The 23,546-nt window shown below is 41.8% G+C and overlaps 1 protein-coding gene across 7 annotated transcripts in view; it reads left to right on the top strand.

Moving 5' to 3' along the window:
* LOC122550085 (partitioning defective 3 homolog) overlaps window positions 1–13,663 on the top strand; it is an 843,398-nt gene extending 829,735 nt beyond the window's left edge. For all 7 annotated transcript variants that reach the window (XM_043690628.1, XM_043690629.1, XM_043690626.1 and 4 more), the window contains 2 exons: window positions 7,036–7,163; window positions 11,641–13,663. In XM_043690628.1, coding sequence (XP_043546563.1) covers window positions 7,036–7,163; window positions 11,641–12,013 — 501 coding nt within the window. In that variant the 3' untranslated portion in view covers window positions 12,014–13,663. The remainder of the gene's footprint in view (window positions 1–7,035; window positions 7,164–11,640) is intronic.
* Window positions 13,664–23,546: the final 9,883 nt, after the last annotated feature.

Genomic DNA, 23,546 nt, shown 5'->3' with positions numbered 1-23,546 from the left:
CTGCATGAAAACATTGCCCCTTGGGTCTCTTTTATATCTTTCTCCTCTCACCCTAAACCTATGCCCTCTAGTTCTGGACTCCCCGACCCCAGGGAAAAGACTTTGTCTATTTACCCTATCCATGCCCCTCATAATTTTGTAAACCTCTATGAGGTCACCCCTCAGCCTCTGACGCTCCAGGGAAAACAGCCCCAGCCTGTTCAGCCTCTCCCTGTAGCTCAGATCCTCCAGCCTTGGCAACATCCTTGTAAATCTTTTCTGAACCCTTTCAAGTTTCACAACATCTTTCCGATAGGAAGGAGACCAGAATTTCACGCAATATTCCAACAGTGACCTAACCAGTGTCATGTACAGCCGCAACATGACCTCCCAACTCCTGTACTCAATACTCTGACCAATAAAGGAAAGCATACCAAACGCCGCCTTCACTATCCTATCTACTTGCGACTCCACTTTCAAGGAGCACTCCACGGTCTCTTTGTTCAGCAACACTCCCCAGGACCTTACCATTAAGTGGATAAGTCCTGCTAAGATTTGCTTTCCCAAAATGCAGCTCCTCGCATTTATCTGAATTAAACTCCATCTGCCACTGCTCAGCCCACTGGCCCATCTGGTCCAGATCCTGTTGTAATCTGAGGTAACCCTCTTCGCTGTCCACTACACCTCCAATTTTGGTGTCATCTGCAAATTTACTAACTGTACCTCTTCTGCTCACATCCAAATCATTTATGTAAATGACAAAAAGTAGAGGCCCCAGCACCGATCCTTGTGGCACTTCACTGGTCACAGGCCTCCAGTCTGAAAAACAACCCTCCACCACCATCCTCTGTCTTCTACTTTTGAGCCAGTTCTGTACTCAAATGGCGAGTTCTCCCAGTATTTGATAAATCAATTTTTATAACAAACCACATTACCAGAATCAGAGTTTTTAAAAAATTGTTAATAATGAAAGTGTCAATATTCCACATATATTTAAATTGCATTAAAGATAAAAATCTGTGTTTTACTTTATAGTCTGGACTTCTGTTTCCATTGCCAAACAAAGTTGTTTCTCTCTGTGGAAATGCATGCCACTTTCCATTGTGCAGCATTATTTTGTTAGCAAGCTTCCGTTCTGCAGAATGTCCCTTATCTTCTGGGGTGAAGGGAGAGAAGGACGAACATATGGTTTGGGAACTAGGACTGTGAGAAAAACTTGGACTCTGAAAGACTTGGAACTTAACTACTGTAGGTCAAAGAGCAAACTGTTGTGTATTTAAATTTCATAACAGTTTTAAACAGACTATTTTAACCTCAGTTTATAGTTTCCTGTAATGAACAAAGTGGATTCCTAAGGGGCACAATTAGTTTAAAGAATAGAATGATTTCCTAAATTGCAGGGTTAAGTACATGAGTTTAAATCAGTGTGGAATTACAGCTTATGATCAAACCTGAACATAATGGGAACACATATATTTTTTATTTAAGTAGAATTGTTTGTTTCTTATTAAAAACAATGGTTCTGAGCTGAGTCATGAATCAGAGCTTGAACAATCTATGGGTTTTTAATGTTACTGCATGTCTCATCAAAGGTCATCAAATTGTTGTATGGAAAAAGTTTTTTTTTGTTTTTCTTTTGTTAACCAAGCTACATGGTTGTTTCATTCATCATCCTCACTATTGACATTTTCCCATTGTTTTGGTAATTCTTCTCACCCGGATTTTTTTTAACCAAGGTATGACATTAAGTTAAACATAATCATAATAAGTTGGAGCATTGTTCTATCTTTGGATCAGCATTTTGAATGCAGAAAGCGAGGAAGTCTGCTCTTTTTCTTCCATGTAGAAAACACTTTGGAGGTTTGGCAGGTTCTCTGCTCAGCTCTTGGCGAATACCACGCCACAACAGTTTACATAATTCATCGCAAATGGACTAACTAAACAAAAGTTGCAGTCAAGCTTAGAAAAGGCCAAACATTAGAGCAGCTCATGGAAATATTTATATTGTTGTATTAAATAAAACTATACTGAAGCTGAAAGGTAGGACACAATCTTGAAACAGAGTGGAGGAACTTCATTCAATGTGTTGTCTATCTGATGTTTGATGTGGGAGCCAACTCCAAAGTTTCAGATGTTCCACTCTAAAGTGAAATTTGCATCTATAAGGTTCCAATATGATTGGTCAGTACAGAATTTATCAAAGCAAATGCATGAAAAGTGCAGTGCACATTGCAGAATAAACACGTGAAAGATATTTGTATATCATCTAACTAATTACAGTTTAAGGTGTGTATCTATTTAGAATTCATGTTCAATCATCAGGTCAAGGCGACAATGAAATTTCATTGAGAAATTACATGGATAATGCAATTGACCTATGGATGCTTAAATTTGTAAATATGCCATTTTCTGTGTGAATGTACATACTATGAAATCCTACAAATGGTAACTTGTTTTCATGAGAACAATAAAACCTTCAACATTGTCTCAAGTAATATTGAATATATAATAGATTCTCAATGTATGTGACAACAGTGACTTTTAATCTTTATGCGACATGTTGTTGTCATTCCATTCTGACCTTCAGGATACTAGGGATTGGAAATAGTATGAGACAAAACAACTGCAGATATTGGAATCCATGGTAAGATTGAGCAAGAGGCTCGAAGAACACAGCAAGCCAGGCAGCATCAGGAATTGGAGAAGCCAAAGTTTCTGGTGTAACCCATCTTCTGGTTGGTCAATGGGAGGAATGAATGAAGTTAGTAGCTGGAAGGAAGGGTCGGTGAGAGGATTAGAAAAGGAGGGGTGGGGCTGGAAATGGAGTCGGGAGTTGGGAAGGGAGGTTATTTGAAATTAGAGAACTCAATGTTGAGCCCTCTGGGCTGTAGGCTTCCCGGGCAGAAGATGAGGAGTTGTTCTTCCAATTTGCGGTCTAATTTGCTATGGCAACAGAGGAGGCTGAGGGTGGTCATGTTGGAGAGGGAATGGAAAGGGGAATTGAAATGGGTGGTGACGGGGAGGTCAGATCAGCCCCTTGCTGAAAAGTGCCCTGTGTTTACATTTTTTTCTCATCGATGTAGCGAAGACCTCATTGGAAGCCCTGGATACAGTAAACTAGGTTAGAGGAGAGGCAGATGAACCTCTGTCTCACCTGGAAGGGCTGTTTGAGACCCTGGATGGAGGTGAGGGGGATGGTTTGCCAGCAGGATTTGCATCTTTTATGGTTGTGGGGAAGGTACCAGGGAGTTCGGGAATGTTGGTGGGGAGAGTGGTGCAAACCAACAATTAACAAAGGAAGCGGTCCTTAGAAATGCACACATAGGTGGGGAGGGGAAGATGTTCTTGGTGGTGAGGTCCAGTTGGAATTGGTGCAACTGTTTAAGAATGATACATTGGAGACTGATGGGTTGGTAGGTGAGGACAAGGGGACTCTGTCTTATTGCGTTTGGGGGGAAGGGGATTAGAGCAGTGGAGCAGGGAATGGAGGAGGTATGGTGGAAGGCTGTCAGTGACAGGGGAGGGGAAAAGCATGTTGTTTAAAATAACTGGACATCGTTGATGCTTGGAAGAGGCATGTCTTCTCGTCTGACCCGATGAGGCAATGGAATTGGGAAAACAGGATGGAATTCTTGCAGGATACTGAGTGCGAGGAGGCGTAGTCCAGGTAGTTATGGAGTCTGTGGGTTTATAGTAAATGTCCAACTGTAGACTGTTGCTGGAGAAACAGTACAGCAAAGATTCAATAGAATGACAAAGTAATGTGTGTGCCTGAATATGAAGAAATTAGGACTTTAATACTAAGGCAAAGAAGGTTAATGAGGGATTTAACTGGGTTTATCAGAATTATGACAGGTTTTGATGTGCTCATGCAGAAAAAATATTATTTTCTCTGGAACAGCAATGAAGGAGCAATGACTCAAGATTACCATTACAAGAAGAACAAAGCAAAAGTTCAGAGGATAGTCTTTTCGCGCGATGGATTTACTAGATTATGGAATTCTTTTGCGCTACTGGCCATTGAGACAGTGGCTGTAAAAGTAAATTTGATATGTATTTGCAAAGGAAGAATATTTTTAAAAAGTGTGACTCAGGCAGGAAAATGGGATTAGAGTAGATACCTTCAATTAAAGAGTTAACAATGGTGCACACATATTGGCAGAACGATGGTATTCTCCACTGGATGATTTTTATGATTCAAGTTTAGAATGAATGGATTAAATTAACACCATATTAAAATGTACATTTGAGTTTAAGTAAAACTGGATAATGGTTCTATTCTGACTAAGACAAATAAAGGCTTGTGCTTTATCTCTTCCTGCCCTTCGTTTTACAGATTTGATTACATTCCAGGTTCTCTAACGTCCGCTTGTCAAGATCAAAACAATTTCTTGTGCAGAATTTTCATATTTAGTTCAGGAGATAATACATATTCAGCTCATGCTTAGGAGGTATGACTGACCACTCAGATTCAGCACTTCCCTACACCTTGCATTCCTAGGCCTTGCTACTGCTTGTTAAAGCCCGAGAAAGTTTCATTTCATTCTAGTAAACCTATCTACCTCATACACATATCTTTGACCTTTTTATTTTGAAAGTCTTGACAGTCTCACGCGTTCATGTTCATCATCTAGGATTATTTGTGTTTTAGAATGCAGTACTGTTTCCAAGGGTGCCTTTCATTGCTTTGTAGCTGGAAACAATTTTCATAATTACGCTTCATCAGTGTAATATAATGTTTGTGCAGATGTTTATGCTCTTTTGAGGAATTTGAAACAAACTGGGGATGAAAGTCTGCTTACTGATTGTTTTTGAGGTGAATTGTATTTGGTTGTGTTTCCAGAAATATTTTTCAGTTTTGGTACATCATGTGTTCTGCCACAAAATAGCCAAGCTCAATAAATGTTCACCTTTCGCTACATATAACAGTGCTTAAAGCTGCAATGTTTCCTTGTAATTTATAAATTTGCCATGAAATACTCCAGTTTCAAAGAAATAACCCAATTAACAGCCCCAGAGTAGTATTAAAGCATGTAACATGAAATAATTACAGTAATTGAGGTATGGGATAATTATTGCACATAATTTTCAATGTATGCCTAGGAAATGGGTGTTAAATAGATATCTAGTACTATATCAGGTTCAACAGTTTGACCTAAAATACTATCAGAGAAATGGAAACTACCTTTCCATTGTTTTTGTTATATCTTTGCACCATAAGTTAGAAAAATGAACCTGACAATTAAAAGCAAATAATAGTTTCAAAAATTCTGTGTTGAGTTTTATTACTGAAGCGAGTCAAAAAACTTACTGACTTGCGGACCCACTTTGGTTTAATGGACTCCATTATCTCCATTTTTATTCCAGAGAAGTGACAGAGTGGTTGGTTCAGCTTGGTTCCCTGGGATTCTGTCCTGGATGTTTATAAGCTGTTAGGCCATCTATCCCTCACCTTTCACACATTCTCCCTCCACCTCATTCCCCACACCTTCTCCGTGATCAAATTGTACCCGTCTCTGAACTCCATTCTCCCTCCATGGCCGCTAGGTTACTTCTCTGTACGTTCTTACAGAACTAGAATCATAGAATCTTTGCAGTGTGGTCATTTGGCCTGAGTCCACACTGACCTCGAGAGAGCATCCCAACCAGACCCCTTAACCTATCCCTGTAACCCCACATATTTCCATGGCTAATCCAACTGGCCTGCATATGCCTGGTCACTATGGGCAATTTAGCATGACTAATCCACCTAGTCTGCACATCTTTGGACTAATATGCCATTTGATAAATATGCAAATGCAGAAAAAAGTTCTCATTTCTTCTTTGAGAAAATATACTGTTCCTACAACTTCAAAGAAGTGTCAATCAGACAGAACAGATGTACTTTCAGTTGGAGAAATTTTGCCCGCTTCACATTTCTTAGTCCTGTCCAAATAAATGTAAGGACATTGACAACAGAAATCACAGAAAGACTTACCTATAACTACTTAAAGATGTCAATCAAATAAAGTGAGCAATCCACTTCAGTTGTTCAAACATAATCCCTGCTATGTTAATACATTTGTGATTCTTGGTTCATAGCCAACTAATCATAATGAGCATAGGTGGAGAACTGTTCCAATAGAATCAGATGGCTAAGTGTCAGTTTATTTGAAAAAAGCATGAAGTGGGTAAAGCCTCACCTGCTTAAATCCCAATTGACTGTCTGATTGAGACTTTTATGAGTATGTGGCAACAACAGTTCACTTTTTCAAAGACAAATGCCTGTTTCTTTGCCTTCCCCTGTTGGTTCTATATGTAGTTCGTATTGGATTGAATGGTGGGGGCATTAGCAGCAGAGGGGACATAGAATTGATAGAGGTGGGCAAAGAGAGGCCATGGGGAGCATGAACCACAAGTATGGAGAAGCTGGCTCGACTCCGTGAAAATAGTAGTGGAGTAGGAGATACCCAACTGGCACCCAATGGACCGAGCAGGTAGAATGTGCTTGCAACCCCCACTTCTATCCTACGCTGGTGAAAACTGGTGCTAAAAATGGGAACAGAAGTCCCAGGATTGGGGCCTCTTTATCATTTTTAAATCCTCTTCTCTCCCCTACACCCTCCACCACCATGTCCACTTCCAAGCCAACACAGTTAAGGGCATGAGATTCTGGACATTGGTATAACCTTTTGACGAGATTAGCTGCTCATTTTTAAACATTCACTTCTGGAGGTGTGTGTTACCTATCTATAACTTCAGTCAGTGTGGTGCTGGAAAAGCACAGCAGGTCAGGCAGTGTCCGAGGAGCAGGAGAGTCGACGTTTTTCATGCAAAAGCCCTTCATCAGAAAACTGATTCCTGATGATGGCCTTTTGCCCGAAACGTCGACTCTCCTGCTCCTCGGATGTTGCCTGACCTGCTGTGCTTTTCCAGCACCACACTCTCAACTCTAATTTCCAGCATCTGCAGTCCTCATACATTCACCTATCAATAACCCCAGTTGACTTATTGATCGGCTGTCACAAAAGACCAATCCAAAATTTTTAATTGACTTGCTTTGTAATTCTTCTTTAGCCCAGCTCTGGTCCCTACGCTCAAAGCGGTCGGCATTCAGTGTCTGTAGAGGTTCAACTCCAGCGACAGAGACAGGAAGAAAGGGAAAGTTTCCAGCAGGCACAGCGACAGTACAGCTCCTTGCCACGGTAAGAGCATCAAAGTCACCTGACTTTATTAGGCCAGAGATGGTTCGTTTTCTTTTATACCTGAAGCCATAAAAGTAATTGACATACAAAATCTACATACAAGGCTTCCATATTAAACATTTTGAATAATGAATATAGCTTGCGGTTCAAAAGCATGTTTTCCCATTGCCCCTCATGCTCTGCAAATGTGCAGTGGTTGGAAAAATTAAAATTCTGGATGTCATGAAGGGGAAGTAAAAGTGAAGTAGTTAAAGGTCACTTATTTACAGTATAGTTTTGCCAGAATTGCAAATCAGTTTGAATAAATTGTTTTTCTAAAAACGAAATGGTGCAATTACGCTACTCCAATTCTCTGAATGGCAAAGTCAACAAAAAAACCTTAGCTGGGCAGTTTATTGCAAGTGAATTTGGCGACAGCTGTTTCCTAGTAAGTCTAAATTAACCCAACAATACACACAAGGATTAGAAAGTGTTGAAAAAAGACAGCTTTTCAGGGGCTTTCAGCCATATGTCTGTCTTCAGGCTCGTTTGTTGGCAGTAGGCTGTAAAATGTTGATAATTCATCTATTTCAGTTTAAACAACTTCCAGTTGTTTTAATGGGTCAGACATGTTATTGGTTTGCTATTTGGGCCACTCTGCATAAACGTCTTTTTGCACAAAACTAAATTAAACAAAAGTGCAGATACATGAAAGTTTATTACACAAGTAATACAGTAAATTACTTATTTGAGGACTCAAATATTGTGACTTTTCACCAAAGTGTTTTGTACAAATGTTTATCACTCAGATAAATTTACATTGGCTACATCTCACTTACTCAAAATGGTGAACATGTGCCACAAGCCACATTGAGCTTCCTCCCATGCAACCTGTGCCCTTAAGAACTGGGCTGCTACAATAAAAAATTGGCATCTTTAAGACAACTCATTTAGAAGGATATTTCCAGTCACAGAAGTTTCCAAACTCATAAGGACTACCATCTGGAAGAACAAGGGCAGCAGATACATGGGATCACTACTGTTTGCAACAAGACCAGAAATTGCTGAGATAATTCAGCAGGTTGGGCAGCATCTGTGGAGAGAAAACAGAGTTAATGTTTCAGGCCATTTCAGAATTGATTGTAGCTAGGAAAAGATTAATATTTACGCTGAAGATGGGGTGGGAGAAGGTGGATTAGTCAGTGATAGGTGGAGATGGAGTGCAGAGAGAGATAGCAACAGTTGGGCAGACAAAAATTGGCTAAAGGTCAGTTTAAGAATATGAATAGCTGTGAAATGGGACCATTAGCTTTGGAAACAACCATGTGGATGACAAGGCCTGGGATGTGGGGGGGTTGGGGTAGGGACATGGGAGAAGGTGCTCAAGCCTTAAAATTATTGAACTCGACATTGAGTTGTGAAGGCTGCAGGTGCAGGTCCAGAAGCGATAAATGAGGTGGTGTTCTTCCAGCTGGAGCACTGCAACAAGCCTTAGACAGAGATGCTGGCAAGGGAACAGGGTGGTGTGTTAAGATGGCAGGCAACTGGAAGCTCAGGGTCATTTTGGTGGGCAGAACTTAGGTGTTCTGTGAAGTGGTCACCTAGTCTATGCTTCGTTTCCCCAATGTAGAGGAGACCACATTGTGAGCAGCGAATGCGGTCGACTAGATTGTGTGAAGTTCAGGTAAAATGCTGCTTCACCTGGGAGGTATATTTGGGCCCTTAGATACTGAGGAGGGAGGTGGTAAATGGGCAGGTGTTATCGAATATTCAGTATCAGAGAGTGGAAGATCAAAAGGAGAAGTAAATACATGACAGGAGGTGACATTGGGAGAGGGAATGGAGTCAGAAGGGAGAAAAGGGGAGGAAGTTTCTAAAAGAAAAGGTTTCTTGCTAGCGCAAATACCTTATCAAACACTCAGGAACGACAACAAAAGTCGTTCCCTCCGGGGCACTCTGCTCCAATTCTCCTTCATTCCCAACATATCCCCACATCCCCACAGCACTGTTTCATGCAAACACAGAAGGTGTAAAGCCTGCCTGTTACTTCCTCCCTCCTCAATGTCTAAACCCTGCAACACACCTTCCAGGTGAAGCAGTGATTTACCTGTAGTTCACTGAATCTAGTCTACTGTATTTGTTGCTCACAGTGTGGTCTGATCATTAATGTAGAGATGAAATAGAGATGAGTGACTGCTTTGCAGAACACCTACACTTTGTCTACAAAAAAGCTTCCAGTTACCTGCCACTTCAACACACCATGCTGTTCCCTGGCCAGCATCACTGACTTGGGCTTGCTGCAGTGCTCCAGTGAAGCTCAGCACAAGTTGGAAGAACAGCATCTCATTTTCTGTTTGGGGGCCCTGCAGCCTGTGGGACTCAACGTTGAGTTCAATAATTTTCAGGTCTGAGCATGACCTTCCATGATCTTACCCCAACCTCCACACGCTCCCAACCTTCTTGTCATCACATGGGCTGCTACCACAACCAAGTAGAGTTAACATTTCCGGTCCAGTGATCCTTCTTCAGAACTAATAGTAGCGAGGAAATGATTGAAATATATGCATAAGATGGAGGGGAGGAGAAGAACTCAGAGAGAGAAACACAATTGGGCAGACAGAGAAATGGTCAGTGTAGGGGAGTCAATAGCTGCTAATGGGACCATCAGTAGCTGAGGGATAGCCCAGTGGCTTGGTGGTTAGCACTGCTGCCTCACAGCATCAGGGAACCAGAATCAATTCCAGCCTCGGGCAACTGTCTATGTGGAGTTTGCACATCCTCCCTGTGTCTACGTTGGTTTGCTCTGGGTGCTCCAGTTTCCTCCCACAGAGGTGCAGATTGGGTGGATTGACCATGCTAAATTGGTCTGTAGTGTCTAAGGATGTGCAGGCTTTGTGGAATAGACATAGTAAATGCAGAATTAAGGGGATAGGCTTGGGTCTGAATGGAATGCCCCACAGAGGGTCAGTGCAGAATTGATGGGCCAAATGGCATGTATCTGCACCTTAGGGATGCTATGATTCCCCTCCAAGCCACTCGCTATTCTTCTTTGGAAATACACCATTTCTTCACTGTCGCTGGATCTAAATCTTGGAATTCCATCCCTATCAATATTGTAAGTCTACCTACATGGACTGCAGTGGTTCAAGAGGCATGTAATCACCACCTTCTCAAGGGTAACTAAGGTTGGGTGATAAATGCTGGCCAGCCAGTGATACCCATGTCTCATGAGTGAATCACAAACCAAAATGGGCTATTTTGACCTCAAAGGTGTTAAGTTTGTTCTTGAGTTTGGAGCTGCATATTATGTCAAGTAGGTGGAAAACTTCTGACCTTTCCTTTTGGCCTCCATATTTCTGTGACAGCTCCAGTGAAGGTCCTGGTCAATGGTAACATGCCTAGGACAGGATGGCAGGGAATTTGAGAATTATAATAATGTTTGAATGTCAAGGGGTGATAATGAAATTCTCCTTTGTTGGAGATATTCATAGCCCAGTACTTGAATGGCATGAATTTTACTTAACACTATCAGTCCACCCCTGAATGTTTTCTGGCATTTACTTTAATTTGTCAGAGCCTACTGATTGCACACTTAGTTAAATACTGCCATGCTATCAACGGCAATCAGTCTCACCCCGAATCTCTAGTCCAAATTTGAATCAAGGCTCCTCACCCATTGCTGAGGAGAAACTGTTTCATAGCAACTTCCAATACTTCACCAATGATTTTTTTTAAAAATGATATGGTGATGTTCAGCCGAATTGGATTTGCCCTGCATTTTGTGAAACCATTTTATAGGTTTGATATACAGCCAAGAATAGAAACTACATTAATTCAGTGCCATTTTAACTTGTGTTCAAAATTCATTTCTCTCAAACATCTTGATGTATATTTTCATTCATGCCGCTTCATATTCCTGATAGAATGGGTGTCAGAATGGTTGTCACGTAAAGAATTTTACTAAAATAAAAAATTCCCTATGTTATGAAGATCAACTACAAAGAATTAGGAATAAAATCATATATCTCCCAATGTTCTTTGATACTATATTCTGGCAATTGCAGTCCACTGGTAAAACTGTGTACTTTTCGACACTTTTATACCATCAACACTGGGACTAATAGCATGGTATGGAATTATAGTTGCATCTCTTTTTTTAACAAGGTGAATAACATAGTCTACCTACAGTATCAGTATCCCAGACTTTTTGACAGAAGTATTGTTCTGTACTGCAGGAAAAGAGACTGTAAAGCACTTAATTATAACTACTAGGCTAAGATTGTGATTTATTATGTGATATCATGCAGATACACTATAATTGCATTTATCAATAACATATGCATAATTTATGAACAAGATAATTATGAATAATTAATATTGTCTTGGCTGTTGTTTAGTATGTTCCCACTTGGCATTTAATGTCTTGCATACTTCCATTAAGAGGCAAAGTAAAAGCCAAATTTCTGTCTATGGCTTTTCTAATTTTTGCTCCCTGCAGGCAAAGCAAAAAGAATTCCAGTTCCATGACTCAGGAAGCATGGGATAAAGGCTATGTCCCTGGTGATGGTTTCCAGAGTGCTAAGGACAATCCCAGATACTCAAGTTATCAGGGCTCTCGAAATGGCTACCTAGGGCATGGCGTCAATGCACGGGTTTTAATGGAAACACAAGAACTGCTTCGTCAAGAAGAACAACGACAGAAAGATCATCAGCCTACAGAAGGGCGTAACAATTATGACTCGTACAAAACTGATCCCAGCTACAGCCTTCCGAAAGGTCCTTACAGGCAAGATGTCCCTCCGTCCCCTTCTCAGGTTGCCAGGCTGTCCAGATTACAAATGCAGGACAAGGCACGGCCATTCTACCCCTGACATGCAGTTAGAACGTAAACATGCAAGGCAATAAGTCACTTTTTTTAAAAAGTTAAGAGTATGTTCCTCTGAATATCAAGGGAGAAGGCCTTCAAACATGTAGCAGGTTTTTTGTGATGATGTTTATTCCAGTGCCTTTAGTAATTTGAGAAAAGACTCACTGGCCTTAATCTGCCTCCTTCTGTCTGTCACATTCATCAGTCGATAACAGAAAGACTTTCTCACAGTTTGACAATCAGGTGGAAGCAGAAGAACAAGTGTGGTGTCATGAGGATCTAATCTTGTGATTCTTCTCCAGACAGTGTGACTGATTTTTAGCAATTTGTAGCTGGATTCATTTTACTACCTTCACAATGCTCTTCTGTTACTGTATTGTGAGATACATGGCCCCCATTTCCCCCCATATAGATACAGATGCTCAGCTTGGCATAAAATGATTCATACTGGAATTCTGCTACATTCGTCCCAAGGGGGCAATTTCACATGCGAAATTCACTTCAATATTGACGAGAAAATGGTCTGTGGTTCATTGTCTTCGATTTTGATATTTTTTCTTGGAGAAATGTTGTCTGTCTTTGAATGGAATAGGTCACACTTCAAAAAAGAATTAATCTCGATGTACTTGTAGACCATGTAATATTTTAAATCTGATTGAGAAGGCCTTTGAAAACTGTGGAACATGATAAAATGTGCAGCATACCATACCACTGTACACTAATCCTTTAATTCATTGATTGAGAAGAGGAGTAACTGCCAATATTATGATTTCAGGGAAGAGAGCGCGGATTCACCGTTACTTATCATTTTTTTAATGCTAAATCTTCCATCTTTCAGTTCTGTTTACAGCCAATAACCTGCAGAAAGGAAGTGTTAGCCCAGATATCCTGGCTACTACAAGCCCTCATGGTGACAAGCAGCAAAGTGCTTCTCACATCAGGCCATTGAAAAATATGGGTAAAATAAGGAAGAGAAACACAATGGGTTTTTGGACAAGTCTGTAACATTGCAAACATTAGATTAAGCAGGAGACCACGTTTAAATGCTTCCGATGCCCATTATATCTTTGTGTTGTACCTGATGTGAGTGGTTTTATAGTATACAATTACGTCTTTGCAAGTTCAAGATAAGAAAAGAAGAAAATACATTTTTATATATAAATATATGAAAAGACATACAAATAAGTGACTTACATTTTATTATTGCTTTTACAGTGAGAACCTAGTGTACATTTGGGAATTTGGAAATCTTTCCTTTACATAATTGTTGTAAAAGCTTGATGTTCCATGAATACTGTGGAATGCAGAGGTTGGAACAATTAAGTGCCTACAGTTCCAGATATGAGAGAGAATGAATTTTGGTCATTTCTCCCACACACTAAATATAGTGCGCACTGTGTGAATCTGGAAGACTATGCCTCTTTCTGTTTGGCACTTTTTTTTGTTGTCGAGCTGTTTTTGGTGTAAGTGAAACCTCTGCACAACTATTGATGTCTTGTTTGCCTGTTTGTTGTTGCCTTTATTCCAGTTTTACTCTAATGTTTCAAATGAAATGTAAGCACAGTGCAATCAATTTTTAACGGCTCTTTTACACAGTGTATAAAACAACCTTCTTGTACATATCACTCAGAATAAAAAAGACTGTTTCATCCTGTTTGCAATACAGTCTGTAATTTTACTAGTTTATTTGTCAAGACATTTCTCCTCCCACAATTGGGAACTGAACATGAAAATAGCAATGCAAGTAGATAGGGTGATAAAAAAAGGCATATGGTATGCTTGCCTTTATTAGTCAGGGAATTAAATATAAGAGTCAAGATGTCATGTTGGAGTTTTATAAGACTTTGGTTAGGCCACGTTTAGAATACTGCGTTCAGTTCTGATTGCCACATTACAGGAAGGATGTGGAGCCTTTAGAGAGGCTGCAGAAGAGGGTTGTCACGATGCTGCCTGGATTAGAGGGTATGAGCTCTAAGGAGACATTAGAAAAACTTAAGCTGTTTTCTTTGAATGGCAGAGGGTAGGGGGAGACTTGATAGATGCTTATACAATTATGAGATGCGTAGACAGGGTTGACAGTCAGAATCGTTTTCCCAGAGTTGAAATGCCTAAAAATAGGGGGCATGCATTTAAAGTGAGAGGGTAATGTTCAAAGGAGATATGTGGGGCAAGTTTTTTTTACACAGTGTGTGCTAGGAGCGTGAAATACACTGCCAGGGTAGTCGTGGAGGCAGATATGATAGGGGCATTTAAGGGACTTTTAGATAAGGCACTTGAATATGCACGGAATAGAAGGATATGGACCTAGGGCAGGCAGAAGGGATTAGTTTCATTTAGCAGCATGTTTAGCACAGCACTGTGGGCCAAAGGGATTGTTCCTGTGCTGTAGAGTTCTATGTTCTAAGGAAGTGATTAAACTAGATTTAAAATAAATGGTTAAAATAAGCGCAGCAATGGATTACAATGTACTATTTTTAATCATTCATTAACAAGTGGTTGATAAGCAGTTGCAATACTTTGAAACATTTTTGAATACTGATGTTTATCAGTGAGTTTTGCAGCCCAGAAGGATGCCATGTCTGTCATGCAGAATCAGTTTTATTGCACTTAGTCTTTTGGGCAGAGAATAACACAAGCCTGATCCTTTGCACAGAAAAGGTTGATTCTATATGTACGAAAAACTGCAAGGTGCGATCAACCATTCACAAAGATAGAACATTTTGCCACAGTCTCTGGAGCTGTCACTCAAGTGTATAGCAAAGAATTACAGGAGTAAAATCATATTTTAATGTATGCACTTGCTGGTGAATTTTCTTATCCATTACATTCCTGTTATGATTATGCTGCTTACTGAGGGAGTGAGAAACAAAGCATTGTTTCCAAGTTAAGTCACTACATTTGCTACTGGACTTTGCCTTATTTTATACATCTTCCTACTCATTCCTTTAAGTGAGAAACGTCAAATAATCATCAGTGATTGATGAGGACACAGCTTTGTTACAGCAAAACAACATATACCCAAGTAAAAGCAAAATACGTTTCATCTCCATACTATGTGAGCCTCCATCTTAAGTGAAACTCCAGACGAAGAATTGCTGATGATTCCTGCTTTCTGTTTATATGTTTGGGTTTCTTTGGGTTGATGATGTCATTTCCCATGGTGATGCAACTTCCTGTTCTTTTTCCCGGGGGGTGGTAAATCAGATCAGCTTTCAGGGAGCTAGGTTGGAAGCTTGGAGTTAGAACAAACAGAGTATCTGTATGTAAGGATATTAGTGAGAGAGGGTCATGTCGTTTTGTGGCTAATTGGTGTTCATGTATCCTGGTGGCTAGTTGTCTGCCTGTTTATCCAAGGTAGTGTTTGTTACAGTCCTTGCATGATTTCTCAGCAACAAACCCAAACAAGCAGACAAAACACGTCCAGAAATCCTAGCCACTCTCCCCTACATCAATGACATCTCAGAAATAACCGCCAGACTACTCAGACCCCTCAGACTACTCAGTATGGAGATGAAACGTCTGAAAATGAACCTTCCAGCTCACCGAGCAAATCCAGAACCTCAACCTGAGCCACAAATCTTCTGAAAACTCGCTCATATTTGACTCGAAACATTAACTCTGTTTCTCTCCCCACTGATGTTGCCAGACCTGCCGAGTTTCTCCAGCATCTTCTGTTTTTATTTCAGATTTCCAACATGGCATCATGGTAGCCCACAAACCGACCAACAGACTAAAACAGCACCTAATGAACTTGAAAGACCCTATACAGACAAGAAGCAAAACTAATGTCATTTACAAAATAACGTGCAAGGACTGTAACAAACATTACATTGGGGTCTCTAAAGTAAAGGAGACTGCACAGTGAGCAGTGAATATGGTAGGCTAGATGATTGAAGTACAAGTAAACCACTGCTTCTCGTGGAGAGTGTGTACAGTGAGGATGGAAGAGAAGAAAGGAGTAGTGTAGGAGTGTACCAGGATGGAAATAAAATGAGTTTGGTGAAGGTGGTGGAAATGATTGCAGAGACTAGTGGGATGGAAAGTGAGGACATAGCTTGAGGCCAGAGCCAGAGGCTCTGCATTCAGCACTAGGGAAGACAGAATTCCATACTGGATTCCTAGCAATGCAGTGCAGCTCATGATTTGAAAACAAACCTGAGAGGTCATATTTAATTTTGAGATGGTAAAAAAAATGTTGAAGTTCATAGCGAGTACACAGCTTGTAGAAAATGAAATAAGTCATTTTTGGTAAATTATTTCCCATTTTCTGATGCTTTGAATTTAAATTATTGAAATATTGCAATTTTGAGGGCCTGGTGCTGGTGGGATGGGCTGTTCTCTGATTAATGCAGTTTTGGTTCAAATACCTCACACCACTTAATTAAATTTCTGTCTGTTTTAATGTCAGTCTGGAGTAACCAGTGTAAACTTAACTCAAAACTGTTAAAATCTTAAGAGAGCACCAACAATGGTTAATTAGAAAGCCAGCATTGTTTCTTCATGTTACTATTTATCTTTTTAAAATGTACTAGCTCTATGTAAAAGGCCTACTATTGACAATTGTGTAATTAAATAGCATAGTTTGTGTTTTAAACTAGGCTCAGTGATCCTCAGCCAACACTTTGCTAATGAATAAGCCAGTTAAAGCAATTGCTTTAATAGATTATACTGAAATGGCAGTTGGGGTTTGTTTATTTGGACTGTTCAGAAGTGTATTCTAATATCAGCTGCCTCATAATGTTTTCAATCTCCAGAAGACGTGGAGCTGAAAGGGAGGGAGGAGTAAGTGACAGAGAAAAAGCATTGAGTTAATGGAATCATAGGATAGCAGTTGGCTGTCTGGATGTAGTGGTTACAGAACTGGGCCCATTTATCATCTGCTGTGCTGGTGATACCTCAGCCACAGCCACAGCCACAGCCATCCCTGAGTGCCCTGAAGTGATTAAAAGCTAACCCTAGTTAGCATCGGGGTTTCCCACGTGTTGCAGGACAGATATCCCACCAACTACATTTGGTGAAACCCAGGAGCATGCATCTCTGAAATAAATTGAAACAAAGAGTAATTAAAAATAAATTAACAAATCCTTGAAAGTGAAGAAAAAAGTTTAGAATTTTAAAATTGTTCTAAAAATCGTCTTTAATCAGATGTGAGCATTCACAGTTAGAATTGGTTAAGACCATGATGCAAGAATAGAAGTAGGCCATTCAGCCCATTGTCTATCCTCCACCATTCAATGAGATCATATCTGATCTCGATCCAGAGAGCCAAGTGCTGTGTTATCCTATGATTTTTCTCTACCACTTGTCCTCCCTCCCCCTATCAAGTCTCCCTTTAGCTTACTCTGCTATCAGGAGAACAGCCCCAGCTTCTTCTGCCTCTATGCATAATTGTTACCTTTCATCCCTGGAATCATTCTGATAGGATACACAGATCACAGAAAGTAACAGGGAACAATTAGCACTGGATTGTAACAGATGGAAGTGGGTGACAGTGAAAGAGTCATCATCTTACTGTATTCTGGTTGGGTGTGTGCAGATAAGTTGGACTATTGATACAATATGGGGCAGAGGGTTTTTACTCCGGGGACAAACTAATCACTTTGGTAAGAAGGTTTTGACAAACAGATTGACCAGGTAATCCAGGGGGAGTCACTAAAAAGCTAAACAGATGACCAAGCGAGGATTGACTAGGACAGAGCAACTGACCTGCATCCAGAGACTGGAATGAGGAATGATGATTCAGATAGGAAGAGAGTCTGTCTGGGAGTGGATTGTTTCTGCTTGATATAGTAAATTCTATATCATGTTTGGGAAGATGGGTAAAACAGGATGTGTGCAGAGACGTTCAATTACATTAGTGGCACAATGTTAAGTTAATGTTTAGATAGCAAGAATTAATGTACCATTAGTTTGTAAAACCTTATAAAAAACCAACACATAGAACATAGAACTGTACAGCACAGGAACAGTCCCTTCAGCTCACCATGTTGTGCTGAACATGATGTCAAATTAAACTAGTCCCTTCTGCCTGCCCTTAGTCAATATCCCTCCATTCCTTGCATATTCTTCTGCTTATATAAATATCTCTCAAATGTCCTTGTCGTTTCTTCCTCCTCCACCACCCCTGAGTGCATTCCACACTCCTATCACTCTATGCAAAAAAAAACTTGCCCCTCACATCTCCTTTGAACTTTTTCCCCTCTCACCTTAAATGCACGCCCCCTAGTTTCAGACATTTCAACTCTGGGAAAAGGATTCTGACTATCAACCTTATCTATGCATCTCATAATTTTACAGACTTTTATCAAGTCTCCCATCAGCCTCTGCCGCTCAATAGAAACAAATCAAATTTTTCTCGCTTCTCCTGATATTTCATACCCTCTAATCCAGGCAGTATCCTGGTAAACCTCTTCAGCCTCTCCAAAGGCTCCATATCCTTCCTGTAACGTGATGACCAGAACTGAACGCAGTGGTTTAAGTGTTCCCTATCCAAAGTCCTGTAAAGCTGCAACATGACATCCTGACTCTTGTAGTTGAAAAATGTGATGCTGGAAAAACACAGCAGGCCAGGCAGCATCTGAGGAGCAGGAGAATTGATGTTTCGAGCATAAGCCCTTCTCTTGCTCCTCAGATGCTGCCTGGCCTGCTGTGTTTTTCCAGCATCACATTTTTCAACTCTGGTCTCCAGCATCTGCAGTCCTCACTTTCTCCTAGTCCATCCTGACTCTTGTACTCAATTCCCCAATGAATAAAGGCAAGCATGCCATATGCCATCTTTACCTCCCTATTTACTTGTGTGGCCATTTTCAGGGAGCTATAGATTTGAACCCCAAGATCCCTCTGTATATCAATGCTGTTCAGGATCCTGCCATTAACTGTATACTTTTTCTTAACATTTGATTTCCCAAATTGCAGCACCTCACACTTAAACGGATTAAACTCCATCTGCCATTCTTCTACTCATATCTGCAACTGGTCTACATCCTGCTGTATCCTTTAACAACCTTCCACAACACTATCCACAACTCCACCAGTCTTTATATGGTCTGCAAATGTACTAACCCACACATCTAAATCTTCATCCACGTCATTAATATATATATATCACTAACAGCAGAAGTCCCAGTATAAATCCCTGCAGAACAACACTAGTCATGGACTTCCAGCCTGAAAAACAATTTTCCACCACTACCCTTGTCAATTTTTTTTCAATTTGTGGTTGAGTTTGCATGAATATGTAATACAATTTAAGCTTCCCATTTGATAAAAGTTATGATATGAGAACATTCACAGTCAATCAGTATGTTATTGATAATTGGGATAAGATAGGGTCTCCAAGTAATTTGCCATGCAGAAGGTGACCATTTGACCCATTGTGTCTATGCCTGCTATCCCTTTTTCTCAATGATATGTTCGCTGATGACAGTCCTATGAGGAATGCGGACTGTGTACACTCACCCCCGATTTTTCAACCTGTACGTGCACAAATGCGATATAAAGCCAATTTATAAAAATGTTTAAAAATCATCCTTTGTATAACCCTATTTTTCTGATCGTCATTGCACTCTTCCATTAATTTTCTTTCATTTTTATTTGGTACTTACCACACTTCTGTCTGAGGTTTAGTTGCTCCTGGCTGTCCTGGTGGGATGTGGACATCATTGTCCAGGCCAGCTTGGATTGCCCCCTCCATTCAATAATTGTCCTGGAAAAGTTGGTGATCATCTTGAATTGCTGTAATTCTAAGGGTGCAGAGACACCCACAGTGCAGTTAGATACAGAGTTCCAGGATCTTGACTCAATGGCAATGAAGGAACAGCGATGTAGTTCTAAGTCAGCATGGTATGCAACATGGAGGAAATCTTGCAGGTTCCCATGCATCTACAACCCTTGGCCTTTAGGATGGCAGAATGTATGGTTTTAGTAAGTTCCACTGAAGGAACTTTGGTGAGTTATTGCGATGCATCCTGAAGATGGTACACTCTGCAGCCACCGCCAGTCAGTGGTAAAGGAGTGAATGTTCAAGGTGCTGGAATGGATGCCCATCCATTTGTCCTGATGGTATCAACTTTCTTGAGTGTTGTTGTAACAACACCCATCCAGGAAAATTGAAAGTATTCCAGAACACTCTGAATTTGTTGTTGGTCAAGCACTGGGAAAACAGGAGGTAAGTCAGGTGCTGCAGAATTCCTAGCCTCTGAACTGCTCCTACAGTATTTATATGGCTGGTCAAGTTTAGTTTCTGGTCAATGGTAATGCCCAGTATGTTGATAGCACCAGACTCAACAATGTAATGCCATTGAGCTCAAATGTTAGTCGCCATTTATCTGCCCAACCCTGGATGTTTTCCAAGTATAAATTGCTGTATATTGACATAGATTGCTTCAGTATCTGAAGAGTCACGAATGCTGCTGACTATTGTGCAATTATTCTGTTGGCACAATAGAGTAGGATGATCTAAGTTCAGGAAACCAGGATGAGGAAACAGTTTGGGTAGAGATGACAAGAAGTCACTTTGAGAGTGATCTCCAGGCTCCCGAAGATGAACCACATGGTGGCATGGAGCAGGAAGGAAGAAATAACAAGAATTTGTCAGAAAGGCGCAGCAATAATCATGAGATTATTACATTTGGTTGCAAAAGTCAGATAGGCAGAATGAGGCGAGTGAATGAGTTCACAAAGTTTTCTTGGTCATCTTGGAATTGCACACAATGGTGCCAACACCACAGCAGGCTATTCTAGATTTCATACTGTGCACAAAGGTAGGCTTTCTCACCACTCCTTTGAACCTTTATTATTCCTCTTAGTTCTTATTTGTATTTCCTTCCTGACATCTATCAGAAGCACACATTTTCTTCTTTATCTTCATTTCTATCTCCTTTGTTATCTGGGGACCTCTGGATTCATTTGTACTGCCTTTCCTTTTTCCGCAATATTCCTTGACTGTGCCTGAACCACCTCTTCTTCGAAAGAAGGAGAAAGTGAGGTCAGCAGATGCTGGAGATTGGAGTCGAGGGTATTGCGCTGGAAAAGCACAGCAGGTCAGGCAGAACCCAAGGAGCAGGAGAATCGAAGTTTTGGTCATAAGTCCTTCATCAGGAATGAGGCTTCTGGGCCAAAGGGGCTGAGAGATAAATGGGAGTGGGGGGTTGGATTGAGTTGGGGGAAGGTAGCTGAGAATGCGATAGGGAGATGAAGGTGAGGGAGAAAGTGATAGATCAGAGAGGAGGGTGGAGTGGATGGGTGGAAAGGAAGATGGACAGGTCAAGAGGATGGTGTTGAGTTGGCTGGTTGGATCTAGGATAAGGTGAGGGAGGGAAAATGAGGAAACTTCTGAAGCCCACATTGATCCTGTGTGGTTGGAGAGTCCCAAGGCAGAAGATGAGGTGTTCTTCCTCCAGGCAGCGGGTGGTGATGGAGGAGGCCTATGGCCTGCATGTCCTTGGGGGAGTGGGAGGGGGAGTTGAAGCGTTCGGCCATGGGGCAGTGATGTTGTTTAGTGCATATGTCCTGGAGGTGTTCTCTGAAGTGTTCCGCAAGTAGGCGTCTCCCCAATGTAGAGGAGAGCAATGGATACGGTACATGATTTGTGTGGAAGTGCTGGTAAATCTCGAACAGATATGGAATGATCCTTTGGGGCCTTGGATGAAGGTGAGGGGGGAGGTGTGGGCACAGGTTTTGCATTTTCTGCAGTGGCAGGGCAAGGTGCTGGGAGGGGAGGGTGGACCTGACAAAAGTCATGGAGGGAACTATCTTTACGGAACACAGATAGGGGTGGGGAGGGAAAGATATCACTGGTGGTGGGGTCTGTTTGTAGGTGGCGGAAATGCCTGAGGATGATGCGATGTATCCAGAGGCTGGTGGGATGGAAGGTGAGGACCAGGGGTGTTCTGTCCTTGTTGTGGTTGGAGGGGTGGTGTTCGAGAGCGGAGATGTGGGAAGTGGATGAGATACACAGGAGGGCATCATCGACCATGTGGGAGGGGAAATTGCAGTATTTGAAGAAGGAGGCTATATGGTGTGTTCTGTGGTGGAACTGGTCCTCCTGGGAGCAGATGCGGAGGTGGAGGAATTGGGAATAAAAGATAGTGTTCTTTTTACAGTAAGCAGAGTGGTAGGAGGTGTAGTCCAGGTAGCTGTGGGAGTTGGTGGGTTTGTAAAAGATGTCCGTGTTGAGTTGGTCACTGTTGATGGCAACCATTCCTCATCTTTTCCTTCGCTACATTGATGATTGTATCAGTGCCACCTTGTGCTCCCACAAGGAGGTTGAACAGTTCATCACCCCAACCTTAAGTTCACTTGAACCATCGGACACCTCCCTCCCCTTCCTGGATTTCTCCATCTCTATGAACAGTGACTGACTAACTACGGACATCTTCTACAAACCCCACCGACTCCCACAGCTACCTGGACTACACCATCTTCCACCCTGCCTCCTGAGAAAATGCTATCCCTTATTCCCAATTCCTCTGCCTCTGACGCATCTTCTCCCAGGAGGACCAAGTCCACCACAGAACACACCAGATGGCCTCCTCCTTCAAAGACCGCAATTTCCCCTCCCGCGTGGTAGATGATGCCCTCCAACACATCTCATCCGCTTCCCGCAACTCTGCCCTCGAACACCACCCCTCCAACTGCAACAAGGACAGAACCCTGCTCCTCCCCCCCCCGGACCTCACCTTCAACCCAACCAGCCTCCAGATACAATGTATCATCCCCTGCCATTTCTGCTACCTACTAACAGATCCCATCACCATTTCCCTCTCCACCTCTATCTGCATTCTATGAAGACCATTTCCTTCCCAACTCTCTTGTCAGGTCCAGGCTCCTCACCAACCCACCTTCCCCTTCCGGCAACTTCCTCTGCCACCGCAAGAATTGCAAAAACTGTGGCCACGCCTCCCTCCTCACCTCTGTCCAAGACCCCAACGAGGCCTTCCACATCCATTAGAGTTTTACCTGCACTTCCACGTATGTCATTTATCCATTGCTCCCGATGAGCTCTCCTCTACGCTGGGGAGACTGGACACCTACTTGAGGAACGCTTCAGAGAACATCTCCGGTTTGCGTTAAGCAAACCCCCTACCCCTTGGCCAGACACTTTAACTTTAATTCCCTCTCCCATCCCACGAAGGACATGCATGTCCTTGGCCTCTTCCATCACCGATCTTTACCACCCGCCACCTGGAGGAAGGATGCCTCATCTTCCGCCTTCAGACCCTCCAACCACATGGGATCAATGTGATTTCACCAGCTTCCTCATTTCCTCTGCTCCCCACCTTATCCCAGTTCCAGCCATCCAGCTCAGCACCGCCCTCTTGATGTCCTACCTGTCCATCTTCCTTCCCACCTATCCACTCCACCCTCCTCTCCGACCTATCACCTTCACACCCACGTTTAGCTAGCTATCACATTCTCAGTTACCTTTTCCCCCAGCTCCACCCCTGTCCCATTTATCTCTCAGCCACCCTGGCCCACAAGCCTCATTCCTTGACGGGCTTAGCATTGACTCTCCTGCATCTCAAATGCTGCTAACC

Source organism: Chiloscyllium plagiosum, chromosome 5 (assembly GCF_004010195.1).
Source record: "Chiloscyllium plagiosum isolate BGI_BamShark_2017 chromosome 5, ASM401019v2, whole genome shotgun sequence".
NCBI classification, from domain to species: domain Eukaryota; kingdom Metazoa; phylum Chordata; class Chondrichthyes; order Orectolobiformes; family Hemiscylliidae; genus Chiloscyllium; species Chiloscyllium plagiosum.
Note: the sequence above shows the minus strand (reverse complement) of the source record. Positions and strands in the feature narration are given on the sequence as shown.